General features: G+C 34.9%; 1 protein-coding gene across 1 annotated transcript in view; it reads left to right on the forward strand.

Moving 5' to 3' along the window:
• The window catches only part of IFT80 (intraflagellar transport 80), a 34,654-nt gene that overhangs the window by 2,611 nt on the left and 11,517 nt on the right, over nucleotides 1-20,526 (forward strand). The window contains exons 4-11 of the mRNA XM_059855850.1: nucleotides 2,148-2,258; nucleotides 4,060-4,128; nucleotides 7,403-7,512; nucleotides 7,836-7,925; nucleotides 10,466-10,603; nucleotides 15,997-16,176; nucleotides 17,701-17,819; nucleotides 20,373-20,447. Coding sequence (XP_059711833.1) covers nucleotides 2,148-2,258; nucleotides 4,060-4,128; nucleotides 7,403-7,512; nucleotides 7,836-7,925; nucleotides 10,466-10,603; nucleotides 15,997-16,176; nucleotides 17,701-17,819; nucleotides 20,373-20,447 — 892 coding nt within the window. The remainder of the gene's footprint in view (nucleotides 1-2,147; nucleotides 2,259-4,059; nucleotides 4,129-7,402; nucleotides 7,513-7,835; nucleotides 7,926-10,465; nucleotides 10,604-15,996; nucleotides 16,177-17,700; nucleotides 17,820-20,372; nucleotides 20,448-20,526) is intronic.

A 20,526-nucleotide genomic window follows, 5' to 3' on the forward strand; every position in this document is an offset into this window, starting at 1 on the left:
AGCCCCTTGGGTTTTCTTCTGAAATGCATCCCTTGGGGGATATTGCTCTTTTATTTCCTACTGACATTGGTCTTGTTGCTATTTTTTAACAAAAATGAAGAATATTTTTGGCTTTAACCTTCAAATTAAGGACAAATCATGTGTTTCAACCTTCTTATTTTTGTTTTTTGTTGACAATTTTATATTAGGTCAGCATTTAAGAGTCCATGGAAGTTAATGAACAAAACATACGTATTTTATATTCTGTGCTTGAATAGGCTGGGAGTCTCCCACTGGAAATTCCTTCAAAACTGGGGAGTCATTTTCAGGTTGAGGACAGTTCTGGCTTCAGTACTTAATAAAAATAAAGGACCTGAGATTAAGCTGAATCCCTTCTACCTACACCAGGCATTTGGCTAAAATTTACTCTTTTTTTGTGTAGGAAGTTGTAATTTAAAAGTCTCTGGTGCCTCAGTAGAACAGAAATCCATGGAAATGGAGAAACCTCCCCATGGGAATGCCAAGGAAAGAGCATTTGGCTGGCAGCAATTGTGAATTGCCCTGTTGGAAAAGCCAAGAAGTTGCAGAAGTAAAGCTGCTGTCCCTGAAAACTTGCTCTCCCCTGTTCTGCAGAGGGATTAGGATACAGTTTTAAGTGATGATCACATTTTTTCCAGAGGAATTCTGGAAAGTTGATCCCTCTTTTACATGTAACCATGTTCGTCCCTGCTCAGCTACAATTTCCTCTGTTTCCCTCTTTGGAAGGGGCCTTGTGAGAGAATAGGAGCTTGTGGAGCGGGAGGGGATGCAAAAGATTGGGGAAATAGTGGAGTTTTCCCTGGATAACAAGATTTTATCAGATACTTTGACACTTGCTATTTTTCCTGATATTTTGACTTCACCAAATCCTTCAGTTCCTTCCCAGCTGCTTGTGCTTCCACTGGGATTTCATTGGTCTCTTATGAGCTGAGGAATTGCTCACAGAAATATTCAGGGGTTCTGCTTAGATCAGTGGGAGCTGTTTCAATATATAAAATCCCATGGAATTCTGTATATCCTGAAAAAAGTGATGGCTCTGAAGAGCTCAGCCACTTCCTGCTGGTTCCTGGAGGTGATGGCATGGCTGGTTCCTGCTCCTGGGAGGTTGGATTTAAGGATTCTCCAATGAAAAAAGTCTTGGATACAGGTGGAGAAAAGACACTGCCCGGAAAAAGGTGCAGAAAATAAAATATATATTTCTCAGACAGCTGAAGTTGTTTTCAGTGTAAAAGCAGAAAAGGCCCTTTGGCAATTGACTTGGAGAAATGAACATTGAGTTCCTCTAGTCCAGCTTTTGCTTGCACATGGAACATGAAAGTCTCAGACCTGAGAGGTGTTCTGTACAATAAGTGATACATTCCTGAGATAAATTCTGTTTTATAGTTACAGAATAATGGAATGCATTAAATGAACACCATGAAGTGTGGGAAGGGGCTGGGAGCAGCCTGGTCTGTGAAAGGTGTCCCTGCCCATTGGGATTTAAGGTCCCTCCCAGCCCAAACCAGTCTGGGATTCCATGGAATTTTAAATGATCTGTTCAAATAAACTGATTTATCCAAAGCATAGTTTTTTATCAGTGTTAGAAGTCTTTCCCTTGGAAATCTTGCACTGGCAGAGATTTGGCTGGATGATTGTGCCAAAAGTTCTGGTCACTCAGGAGCTTCCTTGCAGTGGTTCAGTCTGGCAGCTTAGATCAAATAATACTAAAAATAATTTGATTTTAAAGTACTTAATTTCAATTACTGGGCTGCTTATTTTTCCAAGCTCTCCATTGTCTGCTCTTTGCTCCAGTTTAAATTTGATCTTCCTGGATTGAAGCAGCATCCCTTATTTGGGAAGAAAAACTTCCTGATCCTTCTGTTGAAGTCATTACAAATTTTGGGGTTGGCTGCTGTGGAATTCCATCCCAGCTCCAGCATGGGAGCAGGAATAGCTCTGATTTGAGCTCTGAAAAACAACTGGGTGTTCTCTTTGTATTGTTGCTTTCTTGGTTTAGCTGTGTGTTTTCCACAGAAGGTACCAGCACTGGTGTAATAATATAGAATGTGATTAATAATACAATAATAATTACATAATGGTGTAAATTCTATGCACTGTATCTTTTTTTTTTTTTTTTTTTTTTTTTTTAGGGAAATTCCACTTGATTTCCAAGCTAGGAAGAGTGGAGAAAAGTGTAGAAGCACATTGTGGAGCTGTCCTTGCAGGAAGGTGGAATTATGAGGGAACAGCCCTGGTTACAGGTGAGCATTCTTAAATTAATGAAGTGCTTGGAAAGCTTAAATAATAATCTGCTTTTTTTTATTATTATTTTTGGTCTTATTTATCACAGAGGTTGTTATCACCTTGTTTACTGGGAGTTTATTTTGCACTATTTAATTAATGTATTTTAGCTTAGTGTTGTCCATTTTAATTAATAGATCTAGGAAAAATATTTCTGTTTTTTCATTTAAGTCATCCAATCCAGTTGAAAGTAAATGTTTTAATATCAGAGTGCTTAGATGGTTTTGTGGCTGTTCTGAACTTCAGAAAGAATATTTGATTTCTTCCTTTTCTATCTGTTGCAAGACAAAGTTGCTAAGTTGGTACTTTTATATTCCTGCATATTTGGGTTTTTTTAGCCAAAAAGGCTCATTGATCTTGAATATTCCTGTGCTTTAGTCCTTAATTATCAGTAATTATCACCTACAGCCTGTTTATATTAATGCTAGGGGAGTGAGCCCCCAATTTCTTCATTTTTACACCACTTTTTGTCCTAAATCTTTTGTTAATGAGTTTCTTTTGGCATTTTTTGTCCCAAATTCTATCTGGGTTTTAGGGGAGCTGCTGAAATTGCCAGTGCTGGGCTCCTTGCTGGGGTTTCTGGTGGTGTCAGCCTCCTGCTGATGGAGCACAGCTGATTCCTCTGGACAGCTTCCAGCTCAGGCCACAAGAACTGAAGATAATTTTGGATCTGCTCATTTCCAGACTCTGAAATGCTGCTTCAAGGAACTCTGTCTGGCCTGTTCCTCTGAAATCCCAGAGGGATGGAAATATTGTTCTTTTTAAAGACAGCTTTGCCTCAGGAACTTCTCCAAAGACAAAGTCAAAATTGTCTTTTGAATCCCCTTTTTTTTTTATGAGGCTGCATGACACTGACACTTTTTGGGGAGTGTGGGAATTCATCACCACTTCCAGTTTGTTCTGAGGAGATCAACTCCTCTTATACCACAGCTGTACTTGGAGGAACACTGAATAAATCATTGCTACTGCACCACTTCAAATATTTTTATGGTTATATTTCAACAGCATCAAATGTGCACAAATAAGATTTTTAATTTTGAGTGGCTTTTTTAGCATTTTTAAAACATTTAAAGCAACATTGGCCAGATATAAAAACCTGAAATGTGGTAAATAAATTATATTTGAATGGAAGAATCCATTAATTTCTTTTTCCTCATGAATTGCATCTGGGAGGCCTAAACTGAAGGAGCAGAGCATTTTAAAAATTACACCACACCAGGAATTGTGTGCTGTTAGAACAGCCCTAACTGTGCTGTGTAGTGTTTGCATGAATTCTTCAATAAATAAACTGAGTTATTTGGTAACACACAGTTATGGTAGAAAATTGAAGCCATCCAAACAGAGTTATCTTCACTTCCCCCATTTATCAGCTGTGAAATCTCCAGCTGAGTCCATCAAATCTGCTCCTGCTCCCCTGAGCCTTCTCAGACTCCTCCAAGCAGCTTCTGGGCCATTGAAGGAACCAAAAATGCAGAATTTGGGATGCTTAAATAATGATGGATTTTCCCTTGCTAGGACCAGCTTCAGAAAAGAGTTCAGGGATTTTCAGGAAAGGAGGATTTCCTGATAATAACCAAAGAACCATCTTAAATATTTTTCCTTCCTATACCTCCTATTGCATGTTTGGGAGACTAAACGAAAGGAATTCACCTGTAAGAAAAGCTGGGTTTATTTTAACTCCAGTGTTTCCTGAGCAAATACAAATACATTTGTTAGAGTGATTATTGCATGGCATTTGCTGATTTCTGTGCTCCTTTGCAGTTGGGGAAGATGGCCAAGTGAAAATCTGGTCTAAAAGTGGAATGCTGAGATCCACCTTGGCTCAGCAAGGTGAGTTCTTTGCTCAGAGCTCCATCAGAACTCGTTCATTTGGGTTGTTCTGAAACATATTTAAATAGCAGACCCTAAATATGGCAGTGATGGTTTGTTAATTAAATGTAAATCAGAGTTGCATTTTGATGAGATTTTTAAGCAGTATTTTATTTTTCAAATTCAAAGTGCTGCAATATTTTCAGGCAGCAGTCTCATCCCACGCTGAGGATTTGGTGCCATTTCAGTGAAGATCCTCAGCTAAATTTTGTTTTTCAGACTTCATAGATGGAGCCCGTGTGACCTTGTGACATTTTTGAAGAAACCACATGCACCTGGGCTTGGGTTAAATGTCAGGCCCTTATCTCTGTCTGAAACAAATGATCTGAATGCTTTCAACCTGGGGAAGGCATTTTAACCACAGCACTGAATAGAAAATGCATTTCAGTTCTCTTAAGAAGTTCACGTGCTCATGCAATGTTTGTCAGGTAAAAAGATAAACCAACTGAACTAGAATTAAAAAAAAAAAATTCAAACTGAAGCACATATTCTTTAACATTTCTCAGTTCATGTTTCTTATGCATTATTTTGCTTATTTGAGGTTTGAAGAAGCATATCAAGTAAATTCCGAGCTGTTGTTTCAAACACGAATTTTCATTGCTTTCTGCAAGTTTCTGGTGCAGTACAAAAGCACACTTGAGTGCCCATGGAGTAACTGTCACCTCGTGTTTGTGTTTTCACCTTAAAATCTTGTGAGGCCCTGAAGTCCTTTAGATTCAGAGTCAGAACCCCTCAGTCGCTGTGGTGAGCGTGGCCATACCTGGGCTCAGGGCAGCATTCTGCAGGAAGGGTGCATCATGGTCAACCAGTGTCTCCCTTCCTTTATTTTAATAAGAACTGAAAAAATCCCCACTGCCAACGTTCCTTTGCCTCGTTCCACTCTTTGTGTTAGAAATAAATTTTCAGGCTGTGTTTTGGGGTGATGATCCTCGTGCCTGTTCTGTCTTTGGCCTTGATTCCTCCTTAGATTCCCTTAGAATTCTTTTGTTCCTCCCTCTGCTTACACTGAAATGTTGTACTTGGGCTTCCACTGATCCATTTTGATGAGGAAGCCTTTTTTCCATGGATTTCTTAGATGATGTGTTGGGAACCCACAAGATTATCTTGGAATCCTGGGATGGTTTGGGTTGGAAGGACCTTAAAGCTCATCCCTCCATGGCAGGGACACCTCCCTCTGTCCCAAACCTGTCTTGGACATTTCCAGGGATCCTGGGGCAGCCACAGCTGCTCTGGGAATTCCATCCCAGCTCTTCCAGGGAGGAATTAATTCTTTTGCAAACACCCTCCCAAGATCTAAAATGATTTAAATTAATGTTTCTCCTCCTGTGACAACCCAAAATCCCACACAACTCTTGCAATTACCAAGTGTGCTGTGGGATAAGCCAGACCTTCCTTCCTTAAATCCCAATTTTCTGCCTTTTTGCCTCCTTTTCTGCCAGAATATTCCCGTTCCTCCCTGCAGTGGGGCTGTTCCTCTGGGTTTCCAGGGTGTTGGCAGCGTTTTCCCAAGGCAGCCCTTGTTAAGTGCAGGAGGAAATGAGTTAACTCAGCTCCTGCTGTTAAGCCCTGGAAATTGTGGTTAAGTCTTCAGCCATCATAAAAAAGGCAAACATTTGGTTTAAATAGAAAGCTCTTCTGATTGTTAGATCAGCATTAGGAAAGGACAGAAAAAAAAGGAGTTTATTTAGAATTTCTGCTCCAGCTGGGGACAGAATTTATGGCATTTTCACCAGGAATTGCCAGGAGGAAAACAGCCAGAGCCACATTTATTTAATATATGTTGTGTTTCTGGGTCTTGTCTGCTCTGATGGTTGACAAGTTGGAAAAGTCTGCCATCATTCTGGATTTTTAAGGAATAAAATTCCCTGAAAGAAAATCTGTGAAATACAGAAATCTTCAGGAGCAATGACACCAGGTCTCAGTTTGGAGGGTGAATATTTAGGAGCTCAAATGGAGTTCAGCCATAATAAATCAGCTTTTATTATGGAGAAGTGGGAAGAGACTGGATGATTTTAGGGCAGCTCAATCGCTTAATTATTTAAATCTCATCAAAATATTCCCACACAGAAATATTCCTGAGTCATTTTTGGAGATAGAATTTAATATGCCAAAATTGTCACTGAGAATTTGACCCTGAAAGAGCATTTTTAAGCTTTTGGGGTTTTTTATTACCACAAAGTTACATTAAAAATGGTTTATTTGCACAATTTTAAATCAGTTGCTGAGTTTAATACTTGGAAAAGCTTTTTACTTAACTTTCTTCGTTTTATTTCAAGGAATCAAGTAGCAAAATCCTTTGATTTTTCTTCAGAGGAGACACATCTTGTCAAATAATATGGAAAATATTTGCATGGTTGGCAAGTCTGACTTTTTTAAATTCTTTTTTTCCTTGGATGTTTTTCCATGTAATTTTTGCTTTATTCTGTTTTCAAAAAATCTTAATTTGAAAACTGGAACATGATTTTAAAAGGGAACAGTCAGCTTTATTCCAGATACAAAATTCTGAGAGTTTCAGTCTAAGAAAGTTTCAGTTAATTGGGAAAAATCTGTCCAGCCTGTGGCCAGTTGGATTTATTGTCATTTATTTTGGAAGTCACTTGTGAATGGGATGTTTGTGCAGCAAAACAAAAATCTCTGTTAATTATGGCACCCAAAAATCTAAAAAAGAGTAATTTAGGTGCAACACAAAACCTTTTCCACCCAATTTTGTGTCCAGCCCCATAATTTGGGGTGAAAAGATTGATTTTCTAATGTCTCTTGGTGAGTATAATTTTGATTTTCTGTATTTCTAGAGTGACAGTTGGGACTCAGTGGATAAAATCTAAATATATCAGTGAATAAAATCTGTATTTATCTGAATAGAAATACAAAATGCTGTTACTTCCTGCTGGTTTTCTGGACTTTTCTGTACTTAAAACCTTTCACTTGTTAAAGTTTTAGAAATTGATCATGTGGTAAATGGCAGTAGATAAAGAGGCTTGAGGAAAATGTAAAGTGGATTTATATAATACAGTATTATCTACGTAGGTATTTATGTAATATAAATCTATTTTATGCAGTAATTATGTATTGTATTTTATGTACTTAAATATATATAATAATAATAATAATAATAATAATAATAATAATTATTATTATTATTATTATTATTATTATTATTATTATTATTATTATTATTATTATTATTATTATTATTATTATTGTATTAAAATAGAGTATTTTTCCATGCCCACAGGAACTCCAGTGTACTCAGTGTCCTGGGCCCCTGACTCTGACAAAGTTCTCTACACCTCAGGGCAGCAGCTGATCATTAAACCCCTCCAGCCAAATGCTAAAGTTCTGCAGGTACCATTAATAATCTGATTAATTCATAAGATTTATTTACAGAAATAAAGATACAGAAGCCTTTCCCTTTTCTCTTGTTAGGAAGAAGTTGTTGAATTTTAATTTTTTGGATTAAAAATTTTCATGGATTTTTAGATGAAGGATTTTAATGCAGATTTTTGTGCTTTGGTTCTGCCTCGTTCGGGCTTTATTTAATTCATTTTTCTGCTAAATCATAAAATCGTTAAGGTTAGGAAAAAACCTCTGAGATCATCCAGTCCAGCAAGTGATGAAGATTAAAAAGAGGAGTAGTGCCAATGGTTGGGTTGATGTTTCCCTTTCAGTGGAAAGCCCACGATGGCGTGGTGTTGAAGACGGACTGGAATGCCGTGAACGGGCTGATCCTCTCTGCAGGGGAGGACTGCAGGTACAAGGTGAGCTCTGCTTCCGTTCCAGCTCCTGCCCTAAACCTTAGCACACACCCTGGAATTTCTCAATTGGACCCTGCAAGCCCAAGGTGAAATGAGAAATCTTTCACTTTTCAGGAAGAAATTGTGTTATTTTTAAATACACCTCGCTCTGTGTTGTGAGATAAAATTACAGATCTTTTTTAAATACTGCAGGGTGAAAACTGCTAAAATGGGAGTGAAACAAAAAGAAAAATATGTACAAATATAGAAGTGATTATTTGAATTACTAGAAGCTGACAGATCAAATTAGGGGAGATAAAACTGCTCTTTTCTACTGCAGGGACATGAGTGAGTCCCTCAGTAAATTGTGAAATATATTAATTTATATTTGGATGTAGGAAATATAATCATGTAATCTGCATCCAAAATACAAAGCACCTTTAGAGTGCTTAAATAAAAACTGACTTTTATCTGATTTTCACTGATTTCCCTTCAATAAAACCTGATTTTTAAATGTATCATGTGTTGGTTCTGTCATTTAATTGTGTAATGGCTGTGAAAGAAAATACACAATTAAGAAATTTTAAAAATCCAGTAAATTATTACATTGTTTTGTAAGCAAGGCTGTTACATTAAATAAACCAATAATAATTAAACAATTATATATACATGTGTGTATTTTTTTTTTTTAATATTTTTATATAATTACACTTAATTAACTTGGGCAATTATTTTTAAAATTTATGTGTCATGGGGGAAAATGATAATTCTGAAATAGTAAAAGTATAACAAGTGTATTTATAAAATATAAGTGAGATGTTATATAGGTGATTTTTCCAGTTACACTTCATCATGAGAGAAAATGATAGTTCTGAAATGATAAAAATACCAAAAAAAGTATATAAAACAAAACTGAGATATTAATTAAAAATATATATTAATAATATATATAATATAGATATATATTATATATATATATATATATATATCAGAGGTGATTTTTCAAGTTACACTGGAAACACGAGGGGAAATTACACTTCTGCAGTAAGAAAAATACAAAAAAATATATATAAACCAAAACTGAACCTAATATAGGTGATTTTTCAAATTACACTAAAACAGGAGGGAAAATGATACTTTGGAATAGGAAAAGTACAAAATAAATATATATAAAACAAAAGTGAGGTGTATATTAAAATATATATGAGTGTGATTTTTCAAATTACACTGAAAACATGAGGGGAAATTACATTTCTGGAGTAACAAAAATACAAAAAATATCTCTTTAAAACAAAAGGAAGACATATATCAAATATCAATATTATTTATATATTATATCTTCATATATATATAAATAAAAATACAGGTGATTTTTCAAATTACACTGAAAACATGAGGGGAAATTATATTTCTGGAGTAACAAAAATACAAATATATATATATATATATATATATAAAAAACAAAAGCAAGACATATATTAAATATCAATATTATTTATATATTATATCTTCATATATATATAAATAAAAATACAGGTGATTTTTCAAATTACACTGAAAACATGAGGGGAAATTATATTTCTGGAGTAACAAAAATACAAAAAAATATATATATAAAACAAAAGCAAGACATATATTAAATATCAATATTGTTTATATATTATATCTTTATATATATGTGTGTGTGTAAATATAATAAATATATATATATAAAATATAGGTGACTTTTCAAATTACACTGAAAACATGAGGGGAATTTACATTTCTGGAATAACAAAAGTACAAAAAACAGCTCTATAAAATAAAAGCAAGACATATATGAAATACCTGTATTATTTATATTTAGATATATTTATATATTAAAAATACAGGTGATTTTTTCAAGTTACCATGAAAGCATGAGGGGAAATTACATTTCTGGAATAACAGAAGTACAAAAAATATCTATATGAAATAAAAGCAAGACATATATGAAATATCTGTATTATTTATATTTATATATTAAGAATACAGGTGATTTTTTCAAGTTACCATGAAAACATGAGGGGAAATTAACATTTCTGGAAGAACAAAAGTACAAAAAATAGCTATATGAAATAAGAGCAAGCCATATATTAAATAGCTATACTTTATTTAGTTATTTATTTGTATATATATATTTATATATTAAAAATACAGGGGATTTTTTCAAGTTACCATGAAAACATGAGGGGAAATTAACATTTCTGGAAGAACAAAAGTACAAAAAATATCTATATGAAATAAAAGCAAGCCATATATTAAATACCTATATTATTTTAATGTATATATTTTTATTTTATATATATTTATATTTCTATATTAAAAATACAGGTGATTTTTTTTCAAGTTACCATGAAAACATGAGGGGAAATTACACTTCTGCACTAACAAAAATATGAAAAAAATACATATATAAAGCAAAAGTGCCTGTAATATAGTGATTTTTGAAATTGCACTGAAAGATGAGTGTGAATTACTCTCCTGGGATGAGGAAAGTGCCCGCAGAGCGTGGTGCCATGGGTGAAATTGGGATTTTGCTGCAGGTTTGGGACAGTTTTGGCCGTGCCCTGTTCAGCTCCCAGCCCCACGAGTATCCCCTCACTGCCATAGCCTGGGCTCTGGATGGAGAATTGTTTGCTGTGGGCTCCTTCAACACTCTGCGTCTCTGTGATAAAACTGGGGTGAGTCAAACTCTGCTGAGTTATTTTATATTGATTAAAAAATACATTAACAATATTTTAATTTTTTTACTATTTTATTTTAATTTTTTAAATTATTTAAAGACATTTTTCCAGAATAAAACTCTGCAAATTTATTTTATATATATGAAAAAAATTTAAAAATATAATAAAAATAGAAAATTTCACAGTAAAACTCTGGAAGTTGTCCAAATTTATTGATAATACAGCAAATATTCCTCAGGATATCAGTGTACAGGTGTGGGATTTTTTAGCAAAAACTGCTTGTGGTTGCCAGCTTTTTGCTGGCCAAAATATTTTATTTTTTAATAATATTTTGCATTTTGGGACAAGAAATTCTTTACCTGAAAACCACAGAGTTCACAAGCATCTCTTGTGATCAGAACTAATCATAAATTGCTATTTTGAACCATAAAAAGGAGTCTATAACAATAATCTGATAGAAAAGGAAGCAGAAGAACCATTTATTATTTTATTATTATATTATAACCACTTTTATTATTTAATCTTTTTTTTCCCCTTGAAGGTTTACCCCTGAATAATTATTTTTATAGGTTTTTTTGCAGCTTTGTCTCCAATTAAAATCAATTTATTGCAGTTTCACCTCCCTTCATTGAGAGCACAGATTGTCCTCAGTGTCTCTGTGGCTTTCCTGTTTCTCTGCACATTTTTGCTCAGATTTTTTGCAGCAAACTTTGATTATTTGGGACTTTTATTGTCCTGGTTTCTTGTTGTGTTTATTGTTCTTTTCTGGGAAAAAAATTGCTGTGGTGTTTTGGGTGTGTTCAGTCAAACCATGAATTTGGAGTGTGCATTTCAAATATTTTAAATTCATGGAGAGGAACCTTTAAAGGTGATTTGAGAAAAGGCATAAGGCTAAAGGTGTAAGGTTATAATAATAGATTATAAGGTTAGAAAAGGTAAAAGGTTAAAATGAAAGATTATTTGAGAAAAGGCATAAGGATAAAGGTGTAAGGTTATAATAATAGTTTATGAGGTTAGAAAAGGTAAAAGGTTAAAATTAAAGGTTATTTGAGAAAAGGCATAAGGATAAACTCTGAATTTTCCTATTTCACCTTCTGTAGTGATTCTGATTTCACTGATTTTCACTGACAGTGTGTAAATAGAGTTTAATTACAAATTCCTCAGTAAGATTCAATTGCAATTACCCAGAAGGAAAAGTACTCAAAAGCAGTTTTCTTTTGCAAGGTGTCCATTTGCTGATTTAAAAATGATTTCTTTTGATATCTACAGATCTGTAATTGAATTTACTGTTAAGTCTGGCTCAGACTCCTGCAAGCTAAAACCCAATATTTTAATACTGAACCCAGCTTTTAATACTGAACAGGTCCTTGGGAATTTTGATGCAGACAGGTTTATTTCTTGTAGAAAATTCAGAGTATTTTACCTGAGTTTGTTAAGAGTTTTGTTTGTTTGTATTATTATTTTATACCTGAGTTTATTATTTAGTAAGAGTTTACTTCTCCTGTTTTAAGCCCAGATGAGCAGAGGCTGCTGTGTGTGTTGAGCAGGTTTGTTCCCCTCAGATTCAGGGTTTGGGTGTGAAGATTGCCTGGAGGAGTGGGTGGGATGGAGGGAACCTCAGAGGGAAGCAGAGCTGCCTCTTCCTGCTCAGCACAGACACTTTTATTGTCCTGCTGGAATGGAGCTGCCCTGGCAAATCGCTCCCCAGGGAGCCATCAGGACAATAAATATTTATCATTAACTCCTCTCCAGCGTGTGTGTTCACTTTGGGCCATGATTCAATTAAATTCTTGCACTCAATGCTCTTTATTCTCATTTTTTCCTACCTCCCTGGGATGTCAAGCAGCTTCATGGTAAAGACCAAAGTTACAAATTTAATATTAACATTTTAAATTGTATTTCTTCAATTAAACATCATGAAAATTAATTATGTATTTTTATATAAAATAAATTATTGTGGCTGTCCTACAAGCAAGTTGTGTTCCCAGGGCCTTGGGAGTGTAGTGGGATCAGAGATAAAAAACAGTAAAAATGAAACACTGGTCAAATTAGTAATTTTAATTAGTAAATAGGAGCATCCAATTTATATTTAAATAATGCTGAATATATTTCTGCATCTTCTCTTAATGACTTACTTACCCTGGATGGGATTGATCAGTTTAATTTAAAGTTTTGGGTTGTTTTTCAAATTGTTTGTGTTCTTCTTGTTGAGCATTTATTTTCTGCTGGTGTTTATTTGACTGTTAAATCCTGCCCTTTGCTTTACTCCTCCTTCAACACTCTGCTGAGAAAATTCTGTGCAATAAAAGCAACTATTTCCATTAATCCATAAATTTTAAAATTATTCTGTACATTCTTCAACCTTTTCTTGTATTGCAGAGTGAATTTTGGCCATTTTACTACACTGGCAGTTTGCATATTTGACTGATCCTCTTATATTTTTCTATTCTATCAAATTTTGCTAGAAATTCTATTAAAAATATGGAATATTGTCTGATATTTTCTTTGGAAAATAGAGGAAGACATCCTGCAAACTTTTACTGCATTGTGCAATCAGAAGAGGGAAGCTCAAGTTGCTGCTTTTGTGGATTTATTTAATAAAACAAAACTTTTAGAAGTCCTGGATTTGTTCTTGAGAGAATTCAGTGAAAAATGAATTATTGCACAGGAAAAGTAGAACCCAAAATACTGAATTAATGTTGGATCAATATTAATTCCTGGAGTCCCAGTCAGACCTTTCCTAAATAAAAAAAAACACCAAATCTGTCTTATTTAGGAATTCCACAGCAACTATTGCAGTTTTTAAATTGTTTCTATTTAAAAATGAGGAGCTGAAATGATTTTTCTGGTACCATTTTATGGCCATGATGAATGCCCCAGCCCTCTGCAGGGAGCATGAATCACTGGAGTTCTCTGAGTTACACACAGCCTTCGGGACAGCTGGAAAATAAAGCTTGGAAATGGCTTTTCCTGGGATTTTTAAAAAATGTGGGTTATGATCTGGAAATATTTGAGTGATTTTTCAATGGCCTGAAGGAAAAAAATGATTAAAAAAAAGGAGTTTTGGGAATGGATCCCATCAGAGCTGCAATGCCTCTGCTTTCCATGGAAAAGGAGCTCCCAAAAGCATTCCTGGAGCTCCTTGAAGTGGTTTTGAATTCTGGTGTGTGGCCTTTGGTTCTCCTGGGTGGATCCTGGATCCAGGGGAAACGACCTGGGAGAGCCAGGGCTCAGCCTGGAGCAGCTCCTGCCAGGGTCCCAGGCAGATTCCAGCTGGGAAGCACATCTGGATGGAGCTCCCAGCTGCAGCCAGCCCTGAACTGCTGGGCTTCAGTCATGGGGGTCTGGGTCAGCTCATCCTGGCCAGGCACTGGGCAAAATGGGGATTGCCTTCCCTGGAATTCCAAAAAAATGGGGATTGCCTTCCCTGGAATTCCAAAAAAATGGGAATTGCCTTCCAGAAATGGGGATTGCCTTCCCTGGAATTCCAAAAAAATGGGAATTGCCTTCCAGAAATGGGGATTGCCTTCCCTGGAATTCCAAAAAAATGGGAATTGCCTTCCAGAAATGGGGATTGCCTTCCCTGGAATTCCAAAAAAATGGGAATTGCCTTCCAGAAATGGAGATTGCCTTCCCTGGAATTCCACAATGGGAATTGCCTTCCAGAAATGGGGAGTGCCTTCCTTGGAATTCCAAAATGGGAATTGCCTTCCAAAAATGGAGATTGCCTTCCCTGGAATTCCAAAACGGGAATTGCCTTCCAGAAATGGGGATTGCCTTCCCTGGAATTCCAAAAAAATGGGAATTGCCTTCCAGAAATGGGGATTGCCTTCCCTGGAATTCCACAATGGGAATTGCCTTCCAAAAATGGAGATTGCCTTCTTTGGAATTCCAAAATGGGAATTGCCTTCCCTGGAATTCCACAATGGGAATTGCCTTCCAAAAATGGGAATTTCCATCCTTGGAATACCAAAATGGGAATTCTCTTCCCTGGAATTCAAAAATAGGAATTTTCTTCCCTGGAATTCAAAAATAGGAATTTCCTTCCTTGGAACACAAAAATGGGAATTCCCTTCCCTGGAATTCCAGAGTGGGAATTTCCTTCCCAAGTGCAGCTCACAGACAGGGGATGAAGGGGAAGGTGAAGCCTTCAAATCAAGGCTTGAAAATGGAACTTCAGGCAGTGCCAGCATCACCTTTTGGTCCCCCTGGTGTGGAAAAAAGAGCTTTAGTTCCACCCAGAATTCCCAAAGCAGGAGCACGACTGGGGCTGGGTGTCACCTTTTGAATCCAGCACCTTTATTTTACTGGAGACTTTGGAATTTCCTTCCACCAAAATCAAAGACTCAGATTTTTGGGATTTTCTTCCAACTAAATCAAGGACTTGGAATTTTGGGATTTCCTTCCACCTAAATCATACAAGGACACTGATTTTTGGGATTTCTGTCCACTTGAATAATATTAAGACTTTCTGTCAAGGACTTAATTTTTAGGGATTTATGCTCTGGCCAAGAAATCAGAATATGAAATGTGTTGGAAGCATCAGGTGAGGATTTTCTTCCAGCTGTGCCCCTTTTGGGATAGTTTGATGTCTCCAAAAGTCAATCCAATGTTTACATTTAACTTCAGTCCCATGAATTTCATTGTTGATTTGCTCGTTAAGATTTTAAATATATTTGAATATTCAGGTAGTTCTTCAGTTACTACATTTAAAAATATTCTATTACATAAGAGGAAATAGCTGAGATTTGCTTCTTGTTTTAAAATCTGCTTGAATATCTTCCTAAAACTCCCTAAAAATATTATTTCATTCTTATTTGTCATCCATTTTCAGGGAAACATCTGTTTGGAGATTCAGGATGATTTGTGTTTCTGATATGCAGGAAATTTTTAAAGAAGTCTTGGTCTGGAAATTCTAATTTTTGGCAAGAATTTATTAATAAGGATTTAAACTTCAGGGGAGTTTCATGGATAAGGTTGAGGGAATTAAGAATTAAGGTATTTGCTGGAGGAAATTTTTAATTAATCCTTCACTTGGACAGTAACAGAGTGGAGAAAATGTAATTATTTCTTTAGCACCTTAATTTTATGTAGTGATTGCCTGGATTTATGAATGAGAACCCACTTGGAATAAATCATGAGTAGAAAACTGATAGCTGATGTACTTCCAGCATTGTGACTTTTTCATTTCTGCTTTACCTTTTATTTTTTTGCTGCTTTTCCTTTTATTTTTTTCCCAGACTCTGACTTAAACATCCAATCCCAACGCAACAAAAACTTCATTTATTGTCGCTGCTTGAAAAATCCCAACCCTGCAAGCTTATTTCTGACAAGAAATGATTTCTAAAAGCACAGAGTAACTGAAATTATGTTTTTTTCCTTGTTTTTAGTGGTCTTATGCCCTGGAGAAGCCCAACACTGGCAGCATTTTTGCCATTTCCTGGTCAATCGATGGCACCCAGCTGGCAGGAGCCTGTGGGAATGGCCAGGTCATCTTTGCCCACGTGGTGGAGCAGCACTGGGAGTGGCAAAACTTCCAAATTACCTTAATGAAGAGAAGAACCATGAAGGTAAAATCCTCTTCCAAATTACCTTAATCAGGAGAAGAACCATGAAGGAAAAATCCTCTTCCAAATTACCTTAATCAGGAGAAGAACCATGAAGGAAAAATCCCCTCAGAGCTGGGCAGCCCCATCACAGAGCTTCTTTTAATGGAAAATGGGAATTTGGGATTGAGTTTGTGTTCCCAGACATTGACTCACAAGGTTTCTTCTCTGGGATAATCAAGATTTCCATCCTTCCACATTTTCCAAATGACACTTTTGGGGCTTTTCAGCATCGAGTTCCTAAATCCCTCATGAGACCCTTCAATGGTTTTGGGTTTGGAGTTGGGAAGAGTTGGAGCAGCAGCAGGGCTGGATTTGGGGCTGGGGCCGTGGGTGGGTGCTGTGAGTCAGTGTCTGGGAACACACAGCACAAATCAGCTCAAAATTCCCAACTTTTCCCCTCATTCCCAGACATCGACTCGTTCCAGATGCACTTGGGAATGATCTCCAGGGGTTTGAATTCTCTTTTTGAATATGCAGAGAGTGAGGAAGTGTAGCTAACCCTGACTCATTTTTAATTTCCATTCTTTTACAGTGATTTTATTCCTATATGTTATGTAGGAAAATCCTACAAAATCCTACAAAAATCTTGCAGCTGGATTTTTTTTTTCCCTGAGTATTACAATGGCAAAGTTAATTAGTGATGCTGTGGTGGGCATAGCAATTAACATGTCCTTGGAAATGGTTTCCAGGCTCTTGGAATAATTGAGGTCAGTCCATGGTTTGCAGTTGGTGCATAATGGAGAACATCAGAAGGAAGTTACCACCCTCAGAACGGTGACATCTTCAAAACAAACCCCAGACCCCACAAAAAACAGGAAACTTTTTTGTTTAAGGTCCCCCTCTTGGATTTTTAGCTCCTTAAAATCTCTGAGCTGAAAAATCTCTGTTGATTTGAGGCAAATTCTGGTTTTCTTGAGCAAATTTTAAGCAGAATAACAAAACCACAGCCTGCTCGCCCAGCCCGTCTCCTGAATTTCCTGTGCTTCCAGCTGTGGAATGAGAAAAATTCCAGAGCTCTGCAGCATCTTCATCCCAGTCCTGGATCTTGCTGGATTGTTTGGATGAAGTGTTTATTTAAATCACACATATTTGAATTGATTTAAATATCAATGAAATAAACCTTGATGTGTTCATTTCAAATACTCAATTTTATCAACTGCTGAACAATCTTCAAATGGGAATTTTCAGACCTCCTCTGGTTAAAAATATAACCAAACTCAAAATTAAAAAAAATCATAATTAAATAATCTATTTATTAACGAAACTTTACACCATTATAAAAACAAATTTTAAAATAAAGGCATAAATATACATATTAATTATAATTATATTTATACCTTATCTGCTTCAATATATCCAACAAATTTAGCAAATCAAACCAATATTCAGAGTTCAAACATTCCTCCATCTCAGATCATTTTCTGAGCAGGAATATCTCATGAATCCATTTGAATTTCAGCTCTGTTGCTCCTTTCCCTGTGCCAGGTGCACAATGTCATCAACGACGCCGTGGATTTGTTGGAATTCCGGGACAGGGTCATCAAAGCCTCCCTGAGTTATGGATACTTGGTGGTCTCCACCTCCCTGCAGTGCTACGTGTTCTCGTGAGTACAGCACATTCCCTGCCTCACTTGCTCTGCAAAAGCAGCAGGAACTTCATTGGAAGCACAAAAATTCATTTATTTAATTTTTTTTAAAATTTTACTTTTAATTAGTTGATATATTCAATGGAGTATCTCAGTAAATGCTGGTGCAGATCATTGTACAAGAGTCAGAAATATTTAAAATGTTTTAGAAATAAAATATATAAACATAATTTTGCACATTTTTCCTGCAGTGTTAGATATTTTCATGAGTAAAGCAAATTCCCTGCCTCACTTGGTCTGCAAAAGCAGCAGGAACTTCATTGGAGGCACAAGAATTCATTTATTTAATGGTTTTTTTATTTTACTTTTAATTAGTTGATATATTCAATGGAATATCTCAGGGAATGCTAGTGCAGATCATTGTATCAGGGTCAGAAATATTTAAAATGTTTTAGAAATAAAATATATAAACATAATTTTGCACCTTTTTCCTGCAGTGTTAGATATTTTCATGAGTAAAGCAAATTCTCTTCCTCAGGTTGTTTGGAAAAGCAGCGGGAACTTCATTGGAAGCACAAGAATTCATTTATTTAATGATTTTTTAATTTTACTTTTAATTAGTTAATATATTCAATGGAATATCTCAGTGAATGCTGGTGCAGATCATTGTACAAGAGTCAGAAATATTTAAAGTGTTTTAGAAATAAAATATATGAACATAATTTTGCACCTTTTTCCTGCAGTGTTAGATATTTTCATGAGTAAAGCAAATTCCCTGCCTCACTTGGTCTGCAAAAGCAGCAGGAACTTCATTGGAGGCACAAGAATTCATTTATTTAATGGTTTTTTAATTTTACTTTTAATTAGTTGATATATTCAGTGGAATATCTCAGTGAATGCTGGTGCAGATCATTGTACAAGAGTCAGAAATATTTAAAATGTTTTAGAAATAAAATATATAAACAAAATTTTGCACATTTTTCCTGCAGTGTTAGATATTTTCATGAGTAAAGCAAATTCTCTTCCTCAGGTTGTTTGGAGAAGCAGCGGGAACATCATTGGAAGCACAAGAATTCATTTATTTAATGGTTTTTTAATTTTACTTTTAATTAGTTGATATATTCAATGGAATATCTCAGTAAATGCTGGTGCAGATCATTGTACAAGAGTCAGAAATATTTAAAATGTTTTAGAAATAAAATATATAAACATAATTTTGCACATTTTTCCTGCAGTGTTAGATATTTTCATGAGTAAAGCAAATTCCCTGCCTCACTTGGTCTGCAAAAGCAGCAGGAACTTCATTGGAGGCACAAGAATTCATTTATTTAATGGTTTTTTAATTTTACTTTTAATTAGTTGATATATTCAATGGAATATCTCAGTGAATGCTGGTGCAGATCATTGTACAAGAGTCAGAAATATTTAAAATGTTTTAGAAATAAAATATATAAACATAATTTTGCACATTTTTCCTGCAGTGTTAGATATTTTCATGAGTAAAGCAAATTCTCTTCCTCAGGTTGTTTGGAGAAGCAACGGGAACTTCATTGGAAGCACAAGAATTCATTTATTTAATTTTTTTTAAATTTTACTTTTAATTAGTTGATATATTCAGTGGAATATCTCAGTGAGTGCTAGTGCAGATCATTGTACAAGAGTCAGAAATATTTAAAGGGTTTTAGAAATAAAATAAAAATAAAATAAAATATATTAACGTAATTTTGCACATTTTTCCTGCAATGTTACTTATTCTTGTGAATAAAGCAAATTCCTCTTCCTCAGGTTGTTTGGAAAAGTGGCAGAAACTCCATTGGAAGCACAAGAATTCATTTGGTTTAATTTTTTTTTTTTTTAATTTTACTTTTAATTAATTGATACATTCAATGGAATATCTCAGTGCAGATCATTGTATAAGGTCAGAAATATTTAAAATGTTTTAGAAATAAATTAAAAATAAAATATATAAACATAATGTTGTACCTTTTTCCTGCAGTGTTAGATATTCTCCTGAGTAAAGCAAATTCCTCTTCCTCAGGTTGTTTGGAAAAGTGGCAGGAACTTCATTGGAAGCACAAGAATTAATTTATTTTAAAATATTTTTTATTTATTTGTTTTAAAAAAATATTTTTAATTAATTGAAATATTCCATGGAATATCTGCTCAGTGAATGCTGGTGCAGATCAATGTAAAACAGTCAGAAATATTTTTAAATATTTTAGGAATAAAATAATCCATATAAATATAATTTTGGTAATTTTTCCCTGCAGTGTTATGTATTTTTGTGAGTAAAACAAATTCCTCTTTCTCACATTGTTTGGAAAAGAGTGGCAGAAACTTCATTGGAAGCATGAGGATTAAATTTTTTTTTTTTTTTTTTTTTTTAATTTTAAATTAATTGCAATATTCAATGGAATATCTGCTCAGTGAATGCTGGTGCAGATCATGATAAAAGAGTCAGAAATATTTAAAATATTTTAGAAATAAAATAATCCATATAAACATTGCTGATTTTTCCTTGCAGTGTTATGTATTTTTATAAACTTTAATGCTGATTTTTTATATTTGCAGGACAAGGAACTGGAACACTCCATTGATTTTTGACCTGAAGGAAGGAACTGTGAGTTTGATTCTCCAAGCAGAAAGGTGCCTGACTGCTTAAAATGCTCATTATCAACAGAATGTAACTATTAAATAAATAAATTTAATTATTTATTATATGTAT

Source organism: Haemorhous mexicanus, chromosome 10 (genome assembly GCF_027477595.1).
Source record: "Haemorhous mexicanus isolate bHaeMex1 chromosome 10, bHaeMex1.pri, whole genome shotgun sequence".
Lineage (NCBI taxonomy): Eukaryota > Metazoa > Chordata > Aves > Passeriformes > Fringillidae > Haemorhous > Haemorhous mexicanus.